General features: G+C 54.6%; 5 protein-coding genes across 5 annotated transcripts; all 5 read left to right on the top strand.

Moving 5' to 3' along the window:
* The first annotated feature begins 377 nt into the window (after positions 1 to 377).
* TRIREDRAFT_48924 (uncharacterized protein) lies at positions 378 to 1,808 on the top strand. Its single transcript, XM_006966078.1, has one exon. It carries the CDS (start codon positions 647 to 649, stop codon positions 1,403 to 1,405), a length of 759 nt encoding a protein of 252 aa, XP_006966140.1. The 5' UTR covers positions 378 to 646; the 3' UTR covers positions 1,406 to 1,808.
* A 217-nt stretch (positions 1,809 to 2,025) lies between these two features.
* TRIREDRAFT_108211 (uncharacterized protein) lies at positions 2,026 to 2,973 on the top strand (the record flags this gene model as incomplete). The annotated part of the gene is made up of 1 exon (XM_006966077.1): positions 2,026 to 2,973. The coding sequence occupies one exon, from the start codon at positions 2,026 to 2,028 to the stop codon at positions 2,971 to 2,973; it is 948 nt and encodes a 315-aa protein (XP_006966139.1).
* Positions 2,974 to 3,702: 729 nt separating this feature from the next.
* On the top strand, positions 3,703 to 5,100 carry TRIREDRAFT_22512 (uncharacterized protein; the record flags this gene model as incomplete). Its single annotated transcript, XM_006965858.1, has 2 exons — positions 3,703 to 4,394; positions 4,489 to 5,100. The coding sequence occupies exons 1-2, from the start codon at positions 3,924 to 3,926 to the stop codon at positions 5,098 to 5,100; spliced, it is 1,083 nt and encodes a 360-aa protein (XP_006965920.1). The 5' UTR covers positions 3,703 to 3,923.
* A 2,635-nt stretch (positions 5,101 to 7,735) lies between these two features.
* TRIREDRAFT_78713 (uncharacterized protein) lies at positions 7,736 to 9,106 on the top strand (the record flags this gene model as incomplete). Its single annotated transcript, XM_006966076.1, has 3 exons — positions 7,736 to 7,961; positions 8,032 to 8,243; positions 8,321 to 9,106. Coding segments are annotated over exons 1-3 (1,122 nt in total), but the record flags the coding sequence as incomplete, so codon positions are not given.
* Positions 9,107 to 11,554: 2,448 nt separating this feature from the next.
* Positions 11,555 to 15,393, top strand: TRIREDRAFT_108208 (uncharacterized protein; the record flags this gene model as incomplete). The annotated part of the gene is made up of 6 exons (XM_006966075.1): positions 11,555 to 11,603; positions 11,761 to 12,717; positions 12,812 to 13,312; positions 13,373 to 14,511; positions 14,573 to 15,046; positions 15,079 to 15,393. 6 exons carry the CDS (start codon positions 11,555 to 11,557, stop codon positions 15,391 to 15,393), a joined length of 3,435 nt encoding a protein of 1,144 aa, XP_006966137.1.
* Between the last annotated feature and the right edge of the window lie 3,943 nt (positions 15,394 to 19,336).

Here is a 19,336-nt window from a genome sequence, read left to right as displayed (position 1 = left end):
GCCCAGCCACCTTTTGCATTAATGGCAAATGCTCATGGCAAAAGCAACGGCAAAGAATGGCAACAACCGCGACAGGTAAGGTACCTTATGTACCTCCGCCCCCGAAGCTGCCCTGTAAAGGTACCTCGCTCCAGCGCAGCACAGGGGGACCAGCCAGCGCTAAGCATTGGGCCACGCCAACCGCGGCTCCACCGCCTCGCCATCCGCACCTCTTTGCGCAGCCAATCCGGGGCCGCAGCAGTCCCGTGGCCTCCCTGGTCGCTTTTCTTCGCACCTTTCCGCCTTCTTCTTTCGGGGCTTTGCTTGGGTTGATGGTATAAGATCGCCTCCTCCTCTTCCTCCTCACGTTCCCTCTTGTTCTCTATCCTTCCTCAAGACAAAGACAGACAATCTCCTCTGCTACAAAAGCCAGTCGCCGTTTATCATCCCAAACGGCCATCATTGTGCATTTGGCAAAGTTCGAAGCTACAGCAGCTACTCCCATTGCCCGCTTTTGCATCAGACACGTCACACGACTCCGGGAACCACGGCTTGATATCACCGCCATTGCCATATCGCAATATCTGGTTTCCCACCTTATGATCGACATTCCCTAAACCCCTCCTGAATCTCGAAATCCAACATCACACTACAAACCTCCGCCATTATGGATGTCACACCGAGTCTCTCACGGTCCTCGTCGACCTCGTCCCGCAACAAATCGAACCTCAGTCTGGACCTCTCCAACCTCCCGCCGCTCGTCCAGCCGACGCCTCCCTCCAACACGCTCATCTTCACAAACCTCAACAACACCGACATCTTCCTGCCCGAGAACCTACAGACCATCCGCGAGCTCATCGAGCACACGGCACCCATACACTCGTTTGCACCGCTCAAGTCGTTCCGCCGCATCATCGTCTCCTTCTTCGACGTCGACGCCTCATTAGCCGTGCGCCAGGTGTGGGACGGCGAGGCCGTCATGGGCGAGCGCATCAAGCTCTACTTTGGCCAGCCCACGCCCATCGAGACCAAGCCCGAGCACCTGGCCCTGCCCGACGCCGGCAAGCTCTTCTTCATCTCCCCGCCGGCCAGCCCTCCCCACGGCTGGGAGATGCGCCTCGAGGACGCGCCCAACAAGCAGGTCCACGCGGATGACCTCGCCGAGGCCCTGGCCAAGCTGCACCACCGCCCCGTCCCCACCTACGACTCGCCCGTCACCCCGACCGACGGCGGCGTCCCCAACTTTGGCACCCGGAGCCGCAGCTCGACGCTCATCTACCAGCCTGACGCGGAGACGAGCCCCGGCATCCCCGCCGTCTTTGTCGAGGATATGACGGACGGGCCGACCATGAGCCCCATTGAGGTCTCGAAGCCCATAATGGCCCAGACTGCGCGGCCTCCCGTTGAGCTGATGCACGACGCGTAACCGAGTTTCTGGGGCATTTGTTGATACGAGGGACGGTGGACATAATAACTAGTACTTTTTTCATGTGTCATTCTTTTCTCTGGGAATGAAGGCGCTTGGTAGGCGTTGGCAAAGTCATGACACGGCTACTTTGGCTTTGGAGGCTGTCAAATATTCTTCTTGGACACCTTACTTTCATGGGATTGGCGTTTTTGGGCTTTCTTTACGTTGACCGAGCATAAGGAGTTGAATGAAAAGCAGAAATATCCTGTCAGAATAGATCCAGACCCGTCGCAAATAGAGGGGCACAACATCATATCTGTAGCATGTGGCTTGATGAAAAGATCGAGCCAATGAAATTGATCAAGTTACAATTCTAACTTGCCTACAATAACTGTATGATATTCTCAATACCAATCGAGTTTCATCAACTGTGACGGCCTTGAGAGCGTTCAAGGCATCGTTTAACTGGGTGAAGCGGGACAACCACCAAAGGCGGCCGGCCCCACCTCGAATCCCCACTAACGGCACCTAATCGATTTTCCTCATCCAGCCTTGCCATATTTTTCTTCTTTGCCTCCAATATCAAAAAATCCAACAACACCTTGCCTTTCCACTCCTGTCCTCGCGTGCCCTCGACAATGAGCTGCTCGTGTCGCTTCGTCACATGGCGGACGTTTGCGCGGGGTCTCGCCCAGATTCACCGATCCGACAATCTCTCTGCGGCGGCGCCGCTTCGATGGCCGACTCGGCAGCTGGTGATGCTGCCGGGGCAGAGCCGTGGACTGCATGCCTCGGGATATAGGAGACAGGAGGAGGCGGCTGCTGCGAAAGGACATGATGAGGGGGAATCTCGGAACACAAAAGCTGAGGATGGGCGATCAGGCGCAACGGAGGCACTGAACGAGGCGGTCGCCGATGCGAATGAACAGCCGGGCGAGAAGATACGGGCTAAAAGGGACGGAAAGAAGAAGTTTTCCTCCGCTGCTACAGATGGCAAAGGCGACACACGAAACACAACGCCAAGAGGAAAACGGGAACGAAAAGCCAAACCATCATTCGCGGAAGACAATTCGCCCGATGCCACCGGCCAGCAACAGCCCTCCAAGCCCGGGCCGCGCACCCAAGAGCCGTGGAAGCTCCACAAGGCGGCTTTGAAAGAAAAGTTCCCTCAGGGCTGGCAGCCGCGCAAGCGGCTCTCGCCCGACGCCCTGGCGGGGATCCGGGCGCTCAACGCGCAGTTCCCAGACGTGTACACGACGGCGGCGCTGGCGGACAAGTTCCAGGTGTCGAGCGAGGCGATCCGGCGGATCCTCAAGAGCAACTGGCGGCCGTCGGCGGACGAGGAGGAGGAGCGGCAGCAGCGCTGGTTCCGGAGGGGCAAGCAGGTGTGGGAGCAGAAGGCGGCGCTGGGGATCAAGCCGCCGCAGCGGTGGCGGATGGAGGGCATCGCGCGGGATCCGGGGTACCACGAGTGGAGCAAGAGGGCGAGCCAGCGGGAGAGGGAGTGGGAGGAGGAGGAGGTGGCCAAGTATCGGGCCTATCGGGAGAGGATGAAGAAGAAGGCGGAGGGCAAGGGGAGGCAATGATGTGCGGATTTTTTTTGAGATGTGTATGATAATCATTGGAGGCCATCGAAATTTGGGTTGATGGGAGCATCATATATATGGATAAAGGTAGACTCTGCTCTCGGAGACTTTATGGGTTCTGGCATTTTGACGGACACGGGCTTTGCATATGGGCATTTTGTACAGGTCTTGCATACTGGGCGAATCATAACTGGTTCTTTGACTCTTGGAATCTGAATCACCACCAGCATCATCATCATCATCATCATCATCATCATCATCATCATCATCATCATCATCAATATGAAATGGCACGACATTCGAACGACTGATGCCACAAGCAGCCACGAGGGCACTCTTGAATGCCCCACCGCAAAGTGAAACGCACAGCATCTCACGAAACAATCCTGCTTTTCTACAGCTCCAAACTCTGGCAGAGCTCAGGCACAACCCCCAAAGCGTTTCACCTCAGCGTCCGGCTACCGAATCTGTCGGTTCTGGCCAATGAGATCGCGAGGCGGCAAAGGCTGAAGCTAGGCGACTGGTCCAGGGGTGGCGCTAAGACCGTTTCATTGAATCAAGGGTCTTTGGGGTCACCGTCGCCTGTTCGTGAGAGAAGATATAGAGGATCGATTCCTTTTTTTTTTCCCCTTCTCTTCTTTCCCATCTATCGCCATTTCTTTGCATCTTCTTTTTGTTTTGTTTTTTTCTCTTTTAGAGGTGTGATTCCTGGATTTTGTCTTGTGTGACTTTGCCAATTGAGGGAAAATCCTTTGTTGAGCTCGGTTACTAAACAGCTGTCTATTCATAAATTCTTTCATGTGATACCCTCCACTGCGGCCACTTTAGCTGTATCAACCACCACCTCTCGTCCTCTTCTCCTTCTACCTACCTACCTACCTACTTACAAACCGCTCCTTCAGGCCCTTCAGCCTTCATCAAAACCCGCACTTATCACACACACCGTCGCCATGCCGGCAACCTACTCGCGCCCTCCGCAGCGCGACTCGTGGTTCGCGCCCCTCTCCATCGACCTCATCCTCAAGGTCCTCAGCGTCAGCATCTTCCACCCCTTCATCTGCTGGCTGATCCCGCTATGCCTGCGCGCGCAGACGACGCGCTGGGAGGCGCCGCCCATGGTGGCCGCCATCGCCTGGGCCATCTTCATCTCGCTCATGTGGATCGCGAGCTACGTCAACCAGCGCATCGCGCACGGCGCGCCGCGCGAGGTGGACCTGGGCGAGGAGGTGATTGTGGTGACGGGCGGCGCGAGCGGGCTGGGCATGCTGGTGGCCGAGGTGTACGGCATGAGGGGCGCGAGCGTGGCCGTGCTGGACGTCAACGAGATGGAGAATGGGGAGGCGAGGGGCGTGACGTTTTACAAGTGCGATGTGAGCGACAAGGCGCAGGTGGCCAAGGTTGCGGTCGAGATTGAGCGAGACGTGAGTTGTTTCCTTTTGAATCTGAAGCCCGAGAGGAATAAAGGAGTGATGATGATGATGATGATGATGGGATCTAACTTGGGTTGAACAACAGCTTGGCACGCCTACCGTGCTCATCAACAACGCCGCCATTGTCATTGGCAAGCCGCTCCTGGACCTGTCCATCGACGAGATCGAGACGAGCATCGCAACCAACCTGCTCGGCCCCTTTTACTGCCTCAAGACGTTCCTGCCGGCCATCATCCGCGGCGGCCGCGGCGGCACCATTGTCAACGTGTCGTCCGTCATCGGCCACCTGGGCGCGGCGCAGCTGGCCGACTACGCGGCGGCCAAGGCGGGCCTGACGGCGCTGCACAAGTCGCTGACGGCGGAGCTGCGCGAGTCGCACCCGGACATCCGCACGGTGCTCGTGACGCCGGGCCAGCTGAGCACGCCGCTCTTCTACGGGGTGCAGACGCCGAGCGCCTTCTTCGCGCCCGTCGTCGAGCCGGTGGACGTGACCAAGGAGATTGTGGCGGCGATTGACGGCGGCAAGGGCGTCACGGCCGCGATGCCGTTTTACGCGCGGTGGGTGGATTGGTATAACGTGTTGCCGGTCGGGGTGCAGCTGCTTGCGAGGAAGATTTCGGGCGTGGATCGCGGGATGAAGACGTTTATTGGGAGGAAGGGGGGGTCTGGGGAGGAGGAGGACAAGAAGATGAGGTAGTATTTACCTAGGCTTGAGGCGCTGGCGTCTCTGGTTGCTTGCACAGAAAGGGGAGCATTTGTGTGATGATGGGCTGATGCATAATTCTACGGTGGCATATGATAGACTGCTTTCTCTTTCCTGCTAGAATAGATCCTGTTGTGGATGGGACGATATCGTGATGTGTACGATTTAGTGTTGTAGCTTAAAGTGAAGCTTACATGTATGACGTACCTAGAATAAAGGGGCTTAAGAACATTAGAGCTGGATAACTAAACAAGGGACATGGATGCATAGAAATATTCTAAGGTACATACTACCTACCGACTTACCTACTGTACATCAGCTGCTGCTAGTATGGCAATTTATTAGGTACTCGTATTGGAACTGCCCCAACGATGCAAAAGGACCATGATATTAACCCAGGTGGGTACATGTAGGCAGAACCAGTGATAGACTGACAGACAGACAGACAGACAGACAGACAGACAGACAGACAGACAGCCATCGGAAAGACCCGAACTAGGTACGTGATCTTGATGGGGGAAGGGACTGTCCCATTCGAGGCCCTTATATCCGCCCCTTGCATGCACGCCACGTGAATTGCAACATGAACCGACGGACAAATATTATGTCATGATCTTAGTACCCCGGGTTTACTACCAAAAGTCGTACTGGATGCGACTTCGTATCATGAAGTTCCAATCTTACAGGAGCCACTAACTGTACATACGTGTATATGTCACTGCCAAGGGAGGTAAAAGAAGGCAAGTGTAGGTACATACAACAAGTAAGCGCCAAAAAGAGACGATACAGGGTGAAACCCCCGTGTTCCTGAAATGAGGCACCTCGTTAGCGGCTGGACAGCAGCACGGTTTTGAAACACAGGGCGAGCGGGAGGGAGCATTGATGGGGAGGAGGAGGGTGAGACATCTGCAGCGATTGGGGGAGGGGGGATTCTCTGGGAAGGGGAGAAATGATGGCGATTGGATTGATGGGGTGGCGAAGAAACGGGCCTTGTTATTCTTGACATTGTTCTTGGATTGCTATTTGCGATAGATTTTCTCCTTTGCTCTTCTTGTTGGGAAATTTGTAACATCTGGAAGCTAATTGGTGAGAGCATCATAAACGCCAAGGGTGGTTTACAGAGTACCTAGGTGATAATATCTCGCCGCCATAATGCCGGCCTTGCGATAACAGGCGTAAAAGGGACGAACGTACTTTTTTTCTATACGAGGCCGCTGTCCTGCGTTTTTCATTGGATTTTGATTTGCGCTTGGGCTTTGCCGGCTTGGCGGTCTCTAGTCGGAGACGGGGGGGAATCTATTGCTGACACCTCAATCTATTGGCTGTGAGAATCCGAGGGTGAATCTTTTGGGTTGTGCGGGATGCATGAAGACGGGCAATGCAGCACGTCATGATGCAGCTGGGAATGCGGTTCTGTAGTGACGGGACTGACTAAGAGAGAGAGAGAGGGAGCATTGGCCTCTATCGTGATGCCTCGGTGAATAGAGAGAGTGAGTGTGTGTGTGGTATTTCCCACTGCTGCGAGCTTCAATTGAGAGCAATGGCCATGATATTACACAAGGTTCCTACCTAGGTAAGGTAATGCAAGGTACTACAGCGAGGTACAGTAATACTAGCACGCAAACAAACATGGGCCGCAACACGAGAGTCGTAAATCCCATCGTCTACCTACTGCCTACGAGTACATGTAGCCTCGTGACCAACTCCCCTCCCCCCCTTGTCCTACGAGGCTCTTTGTGCCTGGACAGCACAGGTTTCCAACCGTCGCACCTCGAGCCAAGAAATCCGAGCCGTTTAGTAGCCAATTGATGCCGGATCCTCTTCATCCTCGTCTGGGGCACTTTCCACCCACCCCTGTTTTTTTTTCTCTTTTCTTTTTTGCGAGCTACTGCTAGTCGCATTCTGGCAGCTAACGGCAAAGATGGGGAAATTGAAAGGCTAGACAGGACGATATCCTTGATTTTCCCTGTTCGTATCGTATCTGGCTTGAAAAGATGGGGGGGGTCTGAAGCGGAACTAGTAGGACAGGGCAGGACGGGACAGGACAGGACAGGGTCAAGGCCAAGGCCGAGGTCGTGGTGCATGCTGGTGTACAAGTACGATGCCATAACAATCTCATCATCGCGCTTCTCTTGCTGGTGGACGGGATCTGCAGGTTTCCTCCTCTTTTCTCTTACCATTCTTTTGACTCTCTCGGTGCCTCTGCAGCCGCTCTTTCTTGCATTCGCCGGCTTCAATCGCGGTTGCTGGGGTTATTCACTGTTGGATCCAATCACTCGCTCTTTAGATAAAACCCACTGGCTTGCCAGCTGTCGAGGCCCGTCCGTCCACCGCTCTCGCTTCCTCTCGTCTCTCTCAACCCTCGCTCGCTCGCTCGCTCTCTCTCTGGGTCACGTTGCGCTCACTTTCTTGGTTTTCCCCCCTTTCCGCCTCTGGGGGACAATCTGTGGCCAAACAATTCTTGGGTTGGGACGAGAAAAAAATCCGCCTTGTGCTCGGTTCCCTCTTTCTTTTACCTTTCTCTCAGTTTCGGTTTTGAACCCATTGACGAGCTTCTCTTCTTGGTTGGTTTGGATCTGCTCGACCACATCGCGAGCCCTTCATTCATCCCATCTTTCTTTTTTTTTTTCTCTTGTTCGCCAAGAGTTTTGGAACAGTGAACAGAATTCGATTTACCGCCGCTTCCCTTTGGAACCAACAGCTTACCTGCATTTCGACTGTGTGACACACGATGCGTTGGTCTTCGGTTGCCGTTGCGCTGGCGAGCGCCAAATCCTTTGCCGTGGCGCTGGATCCCGTCTCCGTCGTGGGAAACAAGTTCTTCAACAAGGACGGCTCGCAGTTCTTTATCAAGGGTATGTGCTTGTGGCGGCGTGGAAGAAAAGAAAACCCACACTACAAACATCTGTTCTGACGCTTCTCCAGGCATTGCGTACCAGCTTGTTCCGCAGGACCCCCTCGTGGACACTGACCAGTGCAAACGCGATGCTAAGCTCATGGCCGAGCTCGGAACAAACACCATCCGCGTCTATCACGTCGACCCGGACGCCGACCATGACGGCTGCATGAGTGCGTTTGACGACGCCGGCATCTACGTCCTTGCTGATCTGGATACCTTTGATACCTACATTATTCCCGTGCGTCGAACCCCCCCCCCCCCCCCCCCCCCCTCTGCTTCTCTCCCTGTGGGCTTCACTCTCACACATCTTTATAGCAAAATAACTACTGGAATAAGACAAAGTTCGACAGGTATGCCGAGGTCCTGGACACGTTCCAAAAGTACGACAACCTCCTGGGCGTCTTCGTCGGAAACGAGAACATCGCTACTAAAGATGACTCGCCCACGGCGCCCTACCTCAAGGCTGCTGCCCGCGACATGAAGGCGTACCGCGACGCCCAGGGCTACCGCGAGATCCCCGTCGGCTACTCGGCCGCCGATATCTTGCAGCTTCGCCCCATGCTCCAGGACTACCTGACCTGCGGCGGCAACTCGTCCGAGACAGTCGACTTCTTCGCCCTCAACTCGTACTCGTGGTGCGACCCCAGCACGTACAAGGAGTCCACCTACGACCAGCTTGAGGCCTACGCCAAGAAATTCCCCGTGCCCATCTTCCTCTCCGAGACAGGCTGCATCGTTCCCGGCCCTCGCCAGTTCGACGACCAGGACGCCATCTTTGGCCCTGAGATGGTCAATGACTGGAGCGGCGCCATCATCTACGAGTGGATTCAGGAGGAAAACGGCTACGGAATTATAACATATGCCCCAGCCGGCCAAGCTGCTGGACCCAACGTCGAGGGTGGCTTCCTTCGCAAGGGCACTCCCACGCCAAAGCTGCCCGACTTCACCGCGCTCAAGTCCAAGTGGGCGACCAACACCCCTACCGGCGTCAGCCGAGACGACTACGACGCAAAGGACGTGTCGACCCGTGCGTGTCCTTCGTCCACTGCCGGCGGCTGGTGGCAGGTGGATGGCGATGCCAAATTGCCCACCCTGGGCCAGATTCTGGCCGTCAAGACCGAAACTGTCAGCGTGGCCACCGAGACCGGTACCAGCACGGCGGAGAGCACCGCAGACAGCACCTCTGGCGACAGCACGGGTGCTGCCACGACTTCTACCCCGAAATCATCATCTTCCACCACCTCTAGCGCCGAAAGCACGGAGACGTCCAACGGCAGCCCCTTGGACAAGCGCGTCACTGCGTTTGGTGCCGGCCTGGTTGGCGTCGTTTTGGGTGCTGCGGTCTTGTTGTAAGATGGATTCAAGTTGGTTCGTTGGATTTGTATCGTCAAATCAGTATCAGATACCCATCTACTTCTCGCCATGCTTTTCTGCTCTTTGTTTCTTTTTTTTGATGTTACCAAGGGGCTTGAGCTTGTTGGCCTAAATTCCCCCCTAATGCTCTTTGTATGATGGCTGAACGTTTGGAGAGGGGATGGTTTTGTTCTATGACATTTGCCGCGTAACGAGGCATGACTTTATTATATTAATGCATGAGGATATGTTGTACATGAGGTGTGAAGAGCCCTTGCTTATTTATGGTGTGGTGTGGTCTGACGCCGACCAACCCTGTCATCGTGTTCTTGTTATTATGCCACGCGCTATCCTAGCTGAAATACGGGAACCGATAATTGCCCTCGCGTTGTGAACCCTCGCGTTGTGAACCCTTGCGTTGTGAACCCTCGAAAACCGTGTTTCCCCCTTTTCATATATGCTTTTTCATCTTCTTTCTATCCAATATCTGCGGTTTTGGTTTCATCTAGTGGAACTGTAATCGTAGGTGAGAGTAGTGTTTTTAGGCCAGTAATGGTTATAGTTGTGATTGTTTCTGAAGTATTCTGATTCAGCCTGGTGGCACTGATATTCGTCGTCGACAAAGGTATCTCGGTCGACAAAGGTATGCTGGTCGAGGCGGTTGTATCGTCGTCGTCAGAGGAGGAAGAGGACGAGTAGGTCCTGACGGCCGAGTTGCCGACGAAGACGAGGCTGACGGTGAAGATGGCGAGGACGGAGGCACAGAGGAGGCCCATGGCCAGGTAGCGGATGCGCGGGTCGTAGCGGTGGGGGGAAGAGCCCCAGGGGGTGCGGGTGTGGGTTTGGCATTGGAGGTTGTCGATCATTTATACGGTTTTTTTTCTCTTGTTTTGATTTTGTAGGTTGTTTGAGCTTGATTGATGTTGCTGAAGTATGTGGTTGAGAATTGTTGGGTTGCAGAATCGTAGGGTGGTGAGGAGGTGGTAGATTATGAGGGGGGAATGGGGGGGTTATACTAGGTGGAATGGATGAAGTTGGGTTTACTTGATATTGATATTGTTGTTGGAGGCGGATGTTGGTATTGTATTGGATTGATCTTGTATATGGGACTACTACAGGATGTGCTAGGTAAGTATTGCATGGCAATAGCAACTGTTGTTTGTGGATATGTGATGGTCTGGCAAGAGAGATGAAGTTCGGTTAACGAGCAAGAACTAGAGGGGCTGTGGATGAGGTTGGCTTTCATGGTTGACTCTACGTAGGGTGTCTAGTCAGAATCTTGCCCGAACATATCAAAGTGTCACATTCAATATAAAATATTAACTCTGTTTCACAGTCGTTCACCATTATATCAGAATGCTGGTGGTAGACAGAATCACCTTGCGTGAACCGAGGCGTGCAATCTATACTGGAGCAAGATTGAGGGAGAGTGACATCGCAGTGTCTTATGTAAGCCGCCAGGAACATGTCTTGCTTGTCTCCAATTTCGAGCTAAAAGCCATCGGCCGATGAACAAAGATGAATGAAGACGGAACAATCCCCACCGAAGCCTTATCGTAGTAGGACAAAAATCTCGGGCCAATGAATGTCTCGCTATTCCGCCTCTGGTGAGAAAAAAAGAAGAAAAAAAGTAGAACGTCTGCCGTTGACAGCAAGAACAAGAGCCCAGAAAAAAAAAAAATCCGCCTAGTGGCTAACAGCTAGGATAAGGATTTTTTTTTTCCTTTATCGATGCACGCCAGCCTCGCCTGGCCTTCTTTGCCTTGTCATTTGTTACTCCGCCGTGTCTTTTTTTACAACCTCTCCCGCAACCGGGAAGACGTCGAATTTCTCAACCCCCCAATTAAATTTCTCAGCCCCCCAATTTCTGGTTCTGTGCCCGTTGTGTATCTGCGAGCAGCTGCTTTCCGGGGCAAGAAATAAGGGCATCGGCGACCGACTGACTCAGCAAAATTTCTGGCCGCCCGCCCGCCATCATCATCATCTTGCATCACGTTTGGGGTTGGCGATTGCGATTGCGAAACCGACCGCTGCCGAGACTCGACCTGGCCTGCGTTATCGATATCGATTCCGGCTCAATCGCATCGAGCAGACCAACTCATCGCCTTCAGCTGGACCGACCTCGCTTCTGCTCCTGGCGACGGCAATCGCTGCAGATGCTCCCCTGACGAGCCCTCCTCCGAGGCAATTGGCAACATGGCTGAGCCGGCGCAGCTTCAGACAGCGCCTGCTGGCTCTCCCCGAGGTGAGAAGAGATGCTGCACCTGTTGTTGGCTTTTTTTTTTGTTTTTCTGCCTTGTTTCTGTTTGTTGGACGGGGCTGCAGATGCAAAAAGATTGGACCCGGGCAATGAGCGACGTAGCTGACCGGCCGTTTTCTTCCTCTCTGGTTCGTTCGCATAGAGATCAAGCAGGAGCACGAACACGACCACACGGCCGTTCTCGAGGGCCTCGACTTCAGCCTTCTCGCCGAGCTCGCGTCGAAGCGCCCGTTTGAGCAGGTAGCCCAGGACAGCCACGAGGAGCGCGAGCAAGAGGCCAAGAGGCCCAAGACGGAGAACCCAAACCACACCACAGAGGAGGAGTCGTCGCTCGAGGATGGCCTGGCGCTGCTGGTGCAGAATGCGCTGTCCAACGTGGGCGACCTGGTCCGGGGCTTCACCGTCGACGCCGGAGAGGCGCACAGCGATCCCATGGACGTCGACGACGCGCACGGAGCAGACGCCCGCCCGGCCCCGGTGTCGTTCCTGTCGGAGCCGGAAAAGTACGTGCGCATCGCCAACACGCATGCGCTGGGGAACCTGGCGCTCTCGGTACTGCTGATATTGCTCCAGCAGCCCATTGACGACATGTCCAAGCTGGCCGGGGACGCGGACTCGGGATACGGGCGCTCGTACGGACGGCTAAAGCGATCTTTCGATGCGACGTGGCAGCTCTTCTCGGACAGCCAGGTGCTGTCTGCCGACGAGCTGGAGATACAAGAGGCCGAGGCCCGGACGTTGCTGGAGCTGGCCAACATTGCCAAGTTTGGCATGTGGTTGGTCGAGGGCGGGCTGGATTCCTTCACGGCTGCCGAGAGGAATTTCACCTCCGTCTTTCGGTGTCAGATTTCCGATCTGTCGCCGGCGCTGTCCCAGCTTTACGTCGAGATGAAGACCTACAAGGCGATCGAGTCGTTGATAAAGGACGGCGAGGGCTTGTCAATAGAAGAGGTGGTGCATGTGGTGCAGAAGACTATGCTGGACGGGCTGAATGATTCTTCAGCGAGTGAGCCGATGTCAACTTCACAACAAGAGCTGTTGACCTTGGCCAAGGCTCGAAAAGATGTCTTGGAGGAGGAACTCAAGGTGAAGCAGCCAGGTTCGTAACCTCTTGGCCCCCTCCGACCTGTGATTTCTTCATTGACTCTTTGCTACGCTCATCTTACTGAATCAGCAACTGACGTTGTGAATAGCCGCTCTGAAAGAAAAGTTTCCGCCCGGCGATGTTCTGAAAAGCTTCTCGGCACATGTTCGAACCTTGTTGGCGTCAATGACAGAGGTCGGAGAGAAGCTGGGCGTCTCGGCGCTGCTGAGCGACGTTGCCAACCAAGAGTCAATACCAAGCGGATCGGGTGACGGCGACCTGGATCTCGACGACCTTTCCTCCTTCTTTGAGAAAACGACCTCGGGTTTGGTGCAGAATGCCTTGGCTGGCTTGACGGAAGAGACACCGGCAGAGGAGACACCCGTGGTCGAAATCACCGAGACGCCAGCAGAGACGGCGAACGGCGAGCCAAAGGCAGATACAGCAGCGGCTGCACCAGCACCGCAGACCAACGGCGCCAAGCTGGATCTCATCTCAGACTACAAGGAACTCGAGGCACTGGTAGCGGAGAGCACGTCGAACTACGTCAAAACGACGCTCAATGGCCTCTCCGCCGTTGCCTACCAGCCCACAGTTCCTCAGAGTACGGGTAAGCATCTCAGCTCATCATATACGTCAACAGTGCCGAGCTTACTCACACACGATACAGCTGAGACCATGGCTGCGCAGTCGCCCTATCTGAGCCATCTTCATCAACACCAATCCCACCACCCCTACTACACCTCATACGCCAGCCAGCCACCTCCTGAACAGCAACCTCAGCAGCCTGCAGGATCCTCCGACAACCTCCCACCTAATCAGACCTTCCCCAGCGCCATCCTGTACGACAAAGCTCGCCAAGCAGCGCTCTCCAAGTCATCGGCGCATACGCGGAGAGAAGGACTTCACTCGACTCGCCGACCCTGGACCCAGGAGGAGGAAAAGGCGCTCATGGCCGGTCTCGACATGGTCAAGGGCCCTCATTGGAGTCAGATTCTGACTCTGTTCGGTCAAAATGGCACCATTTCCGATATCCTCAAGGACAGGACACAGGTGCAGCTGAAGGACAAGGCACGAAATCTGAAGCTGTTCTTCCTCAAGACCAACTCGGAAATGCCGTACTATCTGCAAGCCGTCACGGGGGAGCTCAAGACTCGAGCCCCGACCCAGGCTGCCCGGAAGGAGGCCGAAGAGAGAGCGCGGATGAACTCTGAGGAGGAACAGGCCAAGCTGCAGGGCATCATGGCATTGGCCGGGGGACTACAGCACCCGCCTCAGCAGCAACACCAGCACCAGCACCAGCACCAGCACCAGCATCAGCATCAGCATCAGCATCAGCACCAACTTCAGCATCAGCAGAGACAACCGCTTCATCACCAAGCCAGGCCACCCGTCACAGTGGCGGCAGCCGTCGGGCAGAGTGTCGTGACGCCAGCCCAGGCTGCGAGCGCAGCTCAGTCGGCATCCTCCGCACAGCAGCATGCGTCGCATCTGCATCACACACCGACGGCAACCATGACAAGCACGCCGCAGGCCAACCTGGCGCCGATCCAGCGAGGCGGCATCATCCTGCCCAACACGGCGCAGATCAAACCCGACTCTCATTTGGCGGCGGCGCAGCAGGCTTCGCAGCATGTCCCGCTGGCACCTCAGCGACCGCAGACTCAGCTTGCTCCGCAGGTGCCCGTGGCCCAGGCTCAACCTCAGGCTCAACCTCAGGCTCAACCGCAGGCTCAACCGCAGATGCAGCAGCAGCAACAAGCACAGCAGCAGCACCAACATCAACAATATACCCAGGCGCAGAGTCAAGTCCAGACACATACACCAGCCATGCCACAGGCCCAGAATCACATACCGATACCTGCGCAAGCTCAACCTCAATCTCAGCACCAACCTCAACTACAACACCAAATTCAACCTCAGCCTCAGCACCATCCTCAACCTCAACTTCAATCTCAACCTCAACCTCAACCTCAACCTCAGCACCAACCTCAACCTCAACTTCAGCACCACCAATCTCAACCTCAACCTCAGCCTCACCTTCAAGCGCAACCTCAACCTCAAGTACAACCTCAACCTCAGGTGCCTCAATCCCAAGTGCAGCCTCAAGCCCCAGCACAACCCCAAGCTCAAGCGCCTCAAGCCCAAGTGCAGCCCCAACCCCAAGTACCACATCAACCTCAGACGCCTCAACCACAAGTGCAGCCTCAAGTTCAAGCACACCCTCAACCAGCTCAATCCCCGCAACAGCCGTTACAACAGCAGTATCACCAACCACAGCCATCTCCGCATATCCAACCGCCGCAATCACCAGCTCCCGCACAGCATCAGCAAGCAACGCCAAGTCAGCCCGGGACGCCGATCGTCGCCACGCAGCTCCAGAACGGGACGGCACCTCATCCTTCACCCACACCAACGATTCCCTCCACACCAACGCCGTCGCACCTCTCACAACACATCTCGACGCCTCTCCAGCCCTCGCCCGTCCCGACGTATTCGCCTCAGCCGCAGCCGCAGCCGCAGCAGCAGCAGCAGCAGCCGTCCGTGTCCGCGCAAACTGAGCTGCATAAGCTCGTTTCTGCGCCCGAGGCGACAATGTCCCAGACGGCGGTACAAGATGACGAGGCGGCGGCAGAGGCGGCCTTGTTGGAAGGCTTGCAGGCTGCCGTTGCACAAGCGCTGGCTTCGTAGTCACGCGCTGAAGGGGATGATGATCTCTCTTATCATATGCTTGGCGACGAGCTACTGATGGGGTTTCCCTTTTTGCATCTATGGCGCTCTTGAAGAGGGTAAAAGGGGGGCGTTTATGCTGCTCTTCCTCTTTACGTTTCTCTAGCTTGTTTAAACGCATAGACTTTGTCTCTTTTCGTTTGTGAGCAGGAATGTGAGAAGCCAGGAGGATAGACTTGCGGCTGAGAGCTACCTCCTCATCTTGACACGTGCGACAGTCTTTGAGCGAGGGGGGCAAATGGTGTGTATATATATAGATATATACCTTTTCTATTGTCGTTTCTTTTTTTTCCTTTTCCTAGGGGGGTTATACAAAGCGTTGACTATGGCCGAGTAACTGCTTCTACTCGATTTTCATTTACAAGTTCGTGGTGGAGGAGAGAATTGGGGTGGGTTAGGGTGAAAGGGGACATGATACCACTGGTGGGCGGCGGCGAGGAATGGGTTACAATCTTCACAGGATGGTAGATTTGGAATCAAGATACTATGAGCATTGGGGAACAAAAGAAAAAGAGAGAGATTCAACCAAGATTCTGTTCCTCGAGAGCCTGAGTGTGCCCAGTGTGGGTGTTTCTCCTTGTGTTGGCTGCCTCTTTTCGAGATTTGTGCAAGTACGTGTCGAAGCAATATCAGCAGTTCAAAGATTATTAGGACTGTGTGGCATGCGCTGTGATATATTTGGAGATGGTAGCTATACTGAGGCAAATGCTGAGCCATCAGGAATGATCAGTTACGGGAAGCCTCTCCAGCATGGCGACATGGTTCAAAAAAGTTGACAACTAATACAACTGATACTGCATGTTTTGTTGCCAACGTCAATCTGCTGTAAGTTGAGGCAGCCAGCAATAGGCCTGACAGATGCGTCCTGTAGCCTAGATGTACCTACTGAATAGTCTTGTCACACGACAAAGACATGGCAGCAACTTGCGTTTGAGCAAGGGCAGAGCTATGAATAGCTCCCTTCCTCGGCCATTCCGTCAAAGAAAGGCAACAGAAGTATTATTACCTAAACAACTGGGATGAAAATAGGGCAGAATAGTGCACGTGTGGTGTTGTTGTTAGGGCGGGATCCTTTGAGTCCTCAGTATGACAAGCTCAGTCAACATGGGTCTATGAGTACATGTACCTAGGTACATACATGTAGTTACCGTTACTCAGATGTAGGCCAGGAAAGAAGTAGACACGGATTTCGGACTTGATGGACTGATATGCGTTGAGCTTATGATGGATTCTGGGAAAAAAATAAAAGTGGAAAAGAGGGGGAGGATGGCTCAGGCAGGTGCAGCCATTGGGGAAGAAGACGATTGGTTCATTGCCGCCGTCTTTGGGGAGGATGCGGCGGGTGAAGAAGGGACGTGGCCTGTGACGACTCCGGTTGTCCCGCGAGTTGGAATGGGTTTGCCTGGATGGAGGAAGAAAAGGGTTAAGGGCAGGGCTGATTTTGGAACCGTACATGACATGAGACGCGATAGTGTGTGTGTGTATGTGAAAAGAGGTGGCGATAAGGTAGAGAGGGAGGAGGGTCGCTTAGGCCCGTGGTACAAACATGTAGGCAGGCAGCCTTAGGACTGAAGATGGGGGGGAGGGAATGGTCGCTTGGGGTTGGTGTGGATGGATGGTTGCCTCTTCGTATAGAGGCGGGAGGTGTTAAGAGTTTGGTTGATTGAGCTGCTGTTAAGGGATTAGTGAGGATAGGTATGCCTCGGGGAAGGAGGACGAGGTTCCGGTTCGTTTGAAGAAGGCCGCCTCGCGATATGCACATGAGTTGGTGTTGCATATGTTGGCTCGAAGTGCTGTATTACTTACTGAAAGCGGTTGAATCAGCGGTGCCGAATGAATTACTACCGTCTTGTAAAGTGATAAGGCTTCAGCATATTGACGCATCAAAGACCAGGATGCTCTGCGCCATCCTGCGTGTCGATAGGTATAATGCGTAATCCCAGTCTGTTATCACGATCGACCCAGATGCTTCATCTGGCAGAACCGATCCAGCAGCAAGCCTGGCCCTTTCTCAGCATCAGCACCGCCTCGAAGCGGGAGCAGGCATCACCCAAGAACGGGTCGAGATCTCTGCAGGTCATTGAGGTGAGAAAGGCATGGCATGTGGGAGGAGGTGTGGCGCAGCTGGAGCTTTGTTACTGGAAGTGAGAGTGAGGCACAGGCCGCCATCACTGGGGCTTGGGGGGGACTCAGCTGGGATGCCTCCCGAGCGAGGAGGAGATGGAAGGTATTACAGGTATGGAATATCAATGCGGCTCAAGTTGACTGGGGGGATAGGTACCTGCGTCAGTACTTGGCCGTCAAGTCCGTTTTGGGTGATGGTAGCAGGTATCTGAATCATCCATTGTTCGTACCCCGGGATAACAGTACATACCTACTAACAGCCGTCGCACGCGCAGTGGTCAGTCGCCGGGAGAGACGCGCGTGTATGCAGATGCAGGTCAGACACCCACCGCGGCACAGTGCGCGCTCTGCCAGACACACCCCGGCCTCAGCGTGGCAAAGGACCACGCCGCCCCTGTGAGAGCGGCAGCTCGCCTGTGGACCTCGCCTGAAGCGGGCATCAGCACAGTGCAAAGATGCATCAACACTCTGCTCAAGACCCCTGCATGCACGCACTTACAGTAGGACATGAACCCAGTGCACATGTCAACTGACTCCGCCCCCCCCCCTTGTGAGCCCTCCCACTCCCACACACTCTCTCTCTCTGCATGGCATCATCGTGCGGTTGCTTCCACAGTAGCCCTGGTCTGCAGGTGCAAGTGCATGGGCGAGTCCAGGAACCAGAGGGGAGGGGCGGGAAATGGCAGCCAATTGCTGGGGCTCGCCGGTCTGTCGATGGTCGCTTCAGGACCCGAGAGATGCAGCGGTGCCTGCATATGGTCGCTCGCGCTTATTCTAGGTAAGGTAGATGCCCGTTTGCTGCGGCCATGGTTGACGTGCATGGCGTCACGATTGGCGATGCGATGCGATTGACGATGGGGTTTTGTCGAGACTGTCCTGACCTCAACTTTGCATCGCAGCAGCAGCAGGACATGGGATTCAGCCAATGTGCCTCTTCCTCTGCCGCTGTACTCTTTTTATTCTCAGTCTCTCTCACCCATGGCCGAATTTGCTCAGGGCTTTCTCTCCTACAACAACGAAAATAGATTGAGGCCGACACACCGGGTGACCCGTCCAGGCGACTCCGCCTCGTGGACTGTGTGTGCGAGGTGCTCTTCATTGCAAAGGGGGCCCCCAAAGGACTCTCTGAACAGTTGACGTTGACAATAAACCTGGTCTCAAACCCCCTTCGGCCTCATGAGACTACATTGTCCCTCATGGCCCTGGTCAAACTGCTTCCTTCGTCCGTACGCAAAGCCACCTCGCTAACAGCAGCCACATCTCCTGATGGTGGTCATCGTTCAATACTTTCAGTCTACAAAGATATGAACACATTCATTCCCTGAACGCTACGGGCCGCGTTTGTACGTTCTTGTCTCTCTCTCTCTCTCTGTGTGTGTGTGTGTGTTCATGCGGGTTGCCGCTCCCGCTATCATGGGCTTTTTTTTTTTTTTTGTTCTTTGATGCCCCCCCCCCCCTTTGAACAGGGCAAGAGTCCTATTTCTGGAGGACTGATGATACGGGTCCACACTCCTCGGGGAAAAGACTCATCATGTCTTGACCTTGTCTGTGGCTGGGGCTCATCATTCAGCACTTGGGGGGGAGTTGAAGGTTGTGGTGTCTGCTTCAGTCACCTGGACTGACCGAGTGCTTCCGCGTAGCCTCAGGGTTGGTTTATATATACTCTGCCTTGGGCCCCCCAGTGTCGTCTGACGGCTTTGACTAAATCACTATATTACTTTGACTATTTCTCCAACTCAAACTTTGTCAGTTACATCTTTGCCCAGCTCCAGCTTTACAG

This window comes from Trichoderma reesei, assembly GCF_000167675.1.
Source record: "Trichoderma reesei QM6a unplaced genomic scaffold TRIREscaffold_11, whole genome shotgun sequence".
NCBI classification, from domain to species: Eukaryota; Fungi; Ascomycota; class Sordariomycetes; order Hypocreales; family Hypocreaceae; genus Trichoderma; species Trichoderma reesei.
The sequence above is the reverse complement of the archived record's forward strand: the minus strand, read 5'-3'. Positions and strand labels throughout refer to the sequence as shown.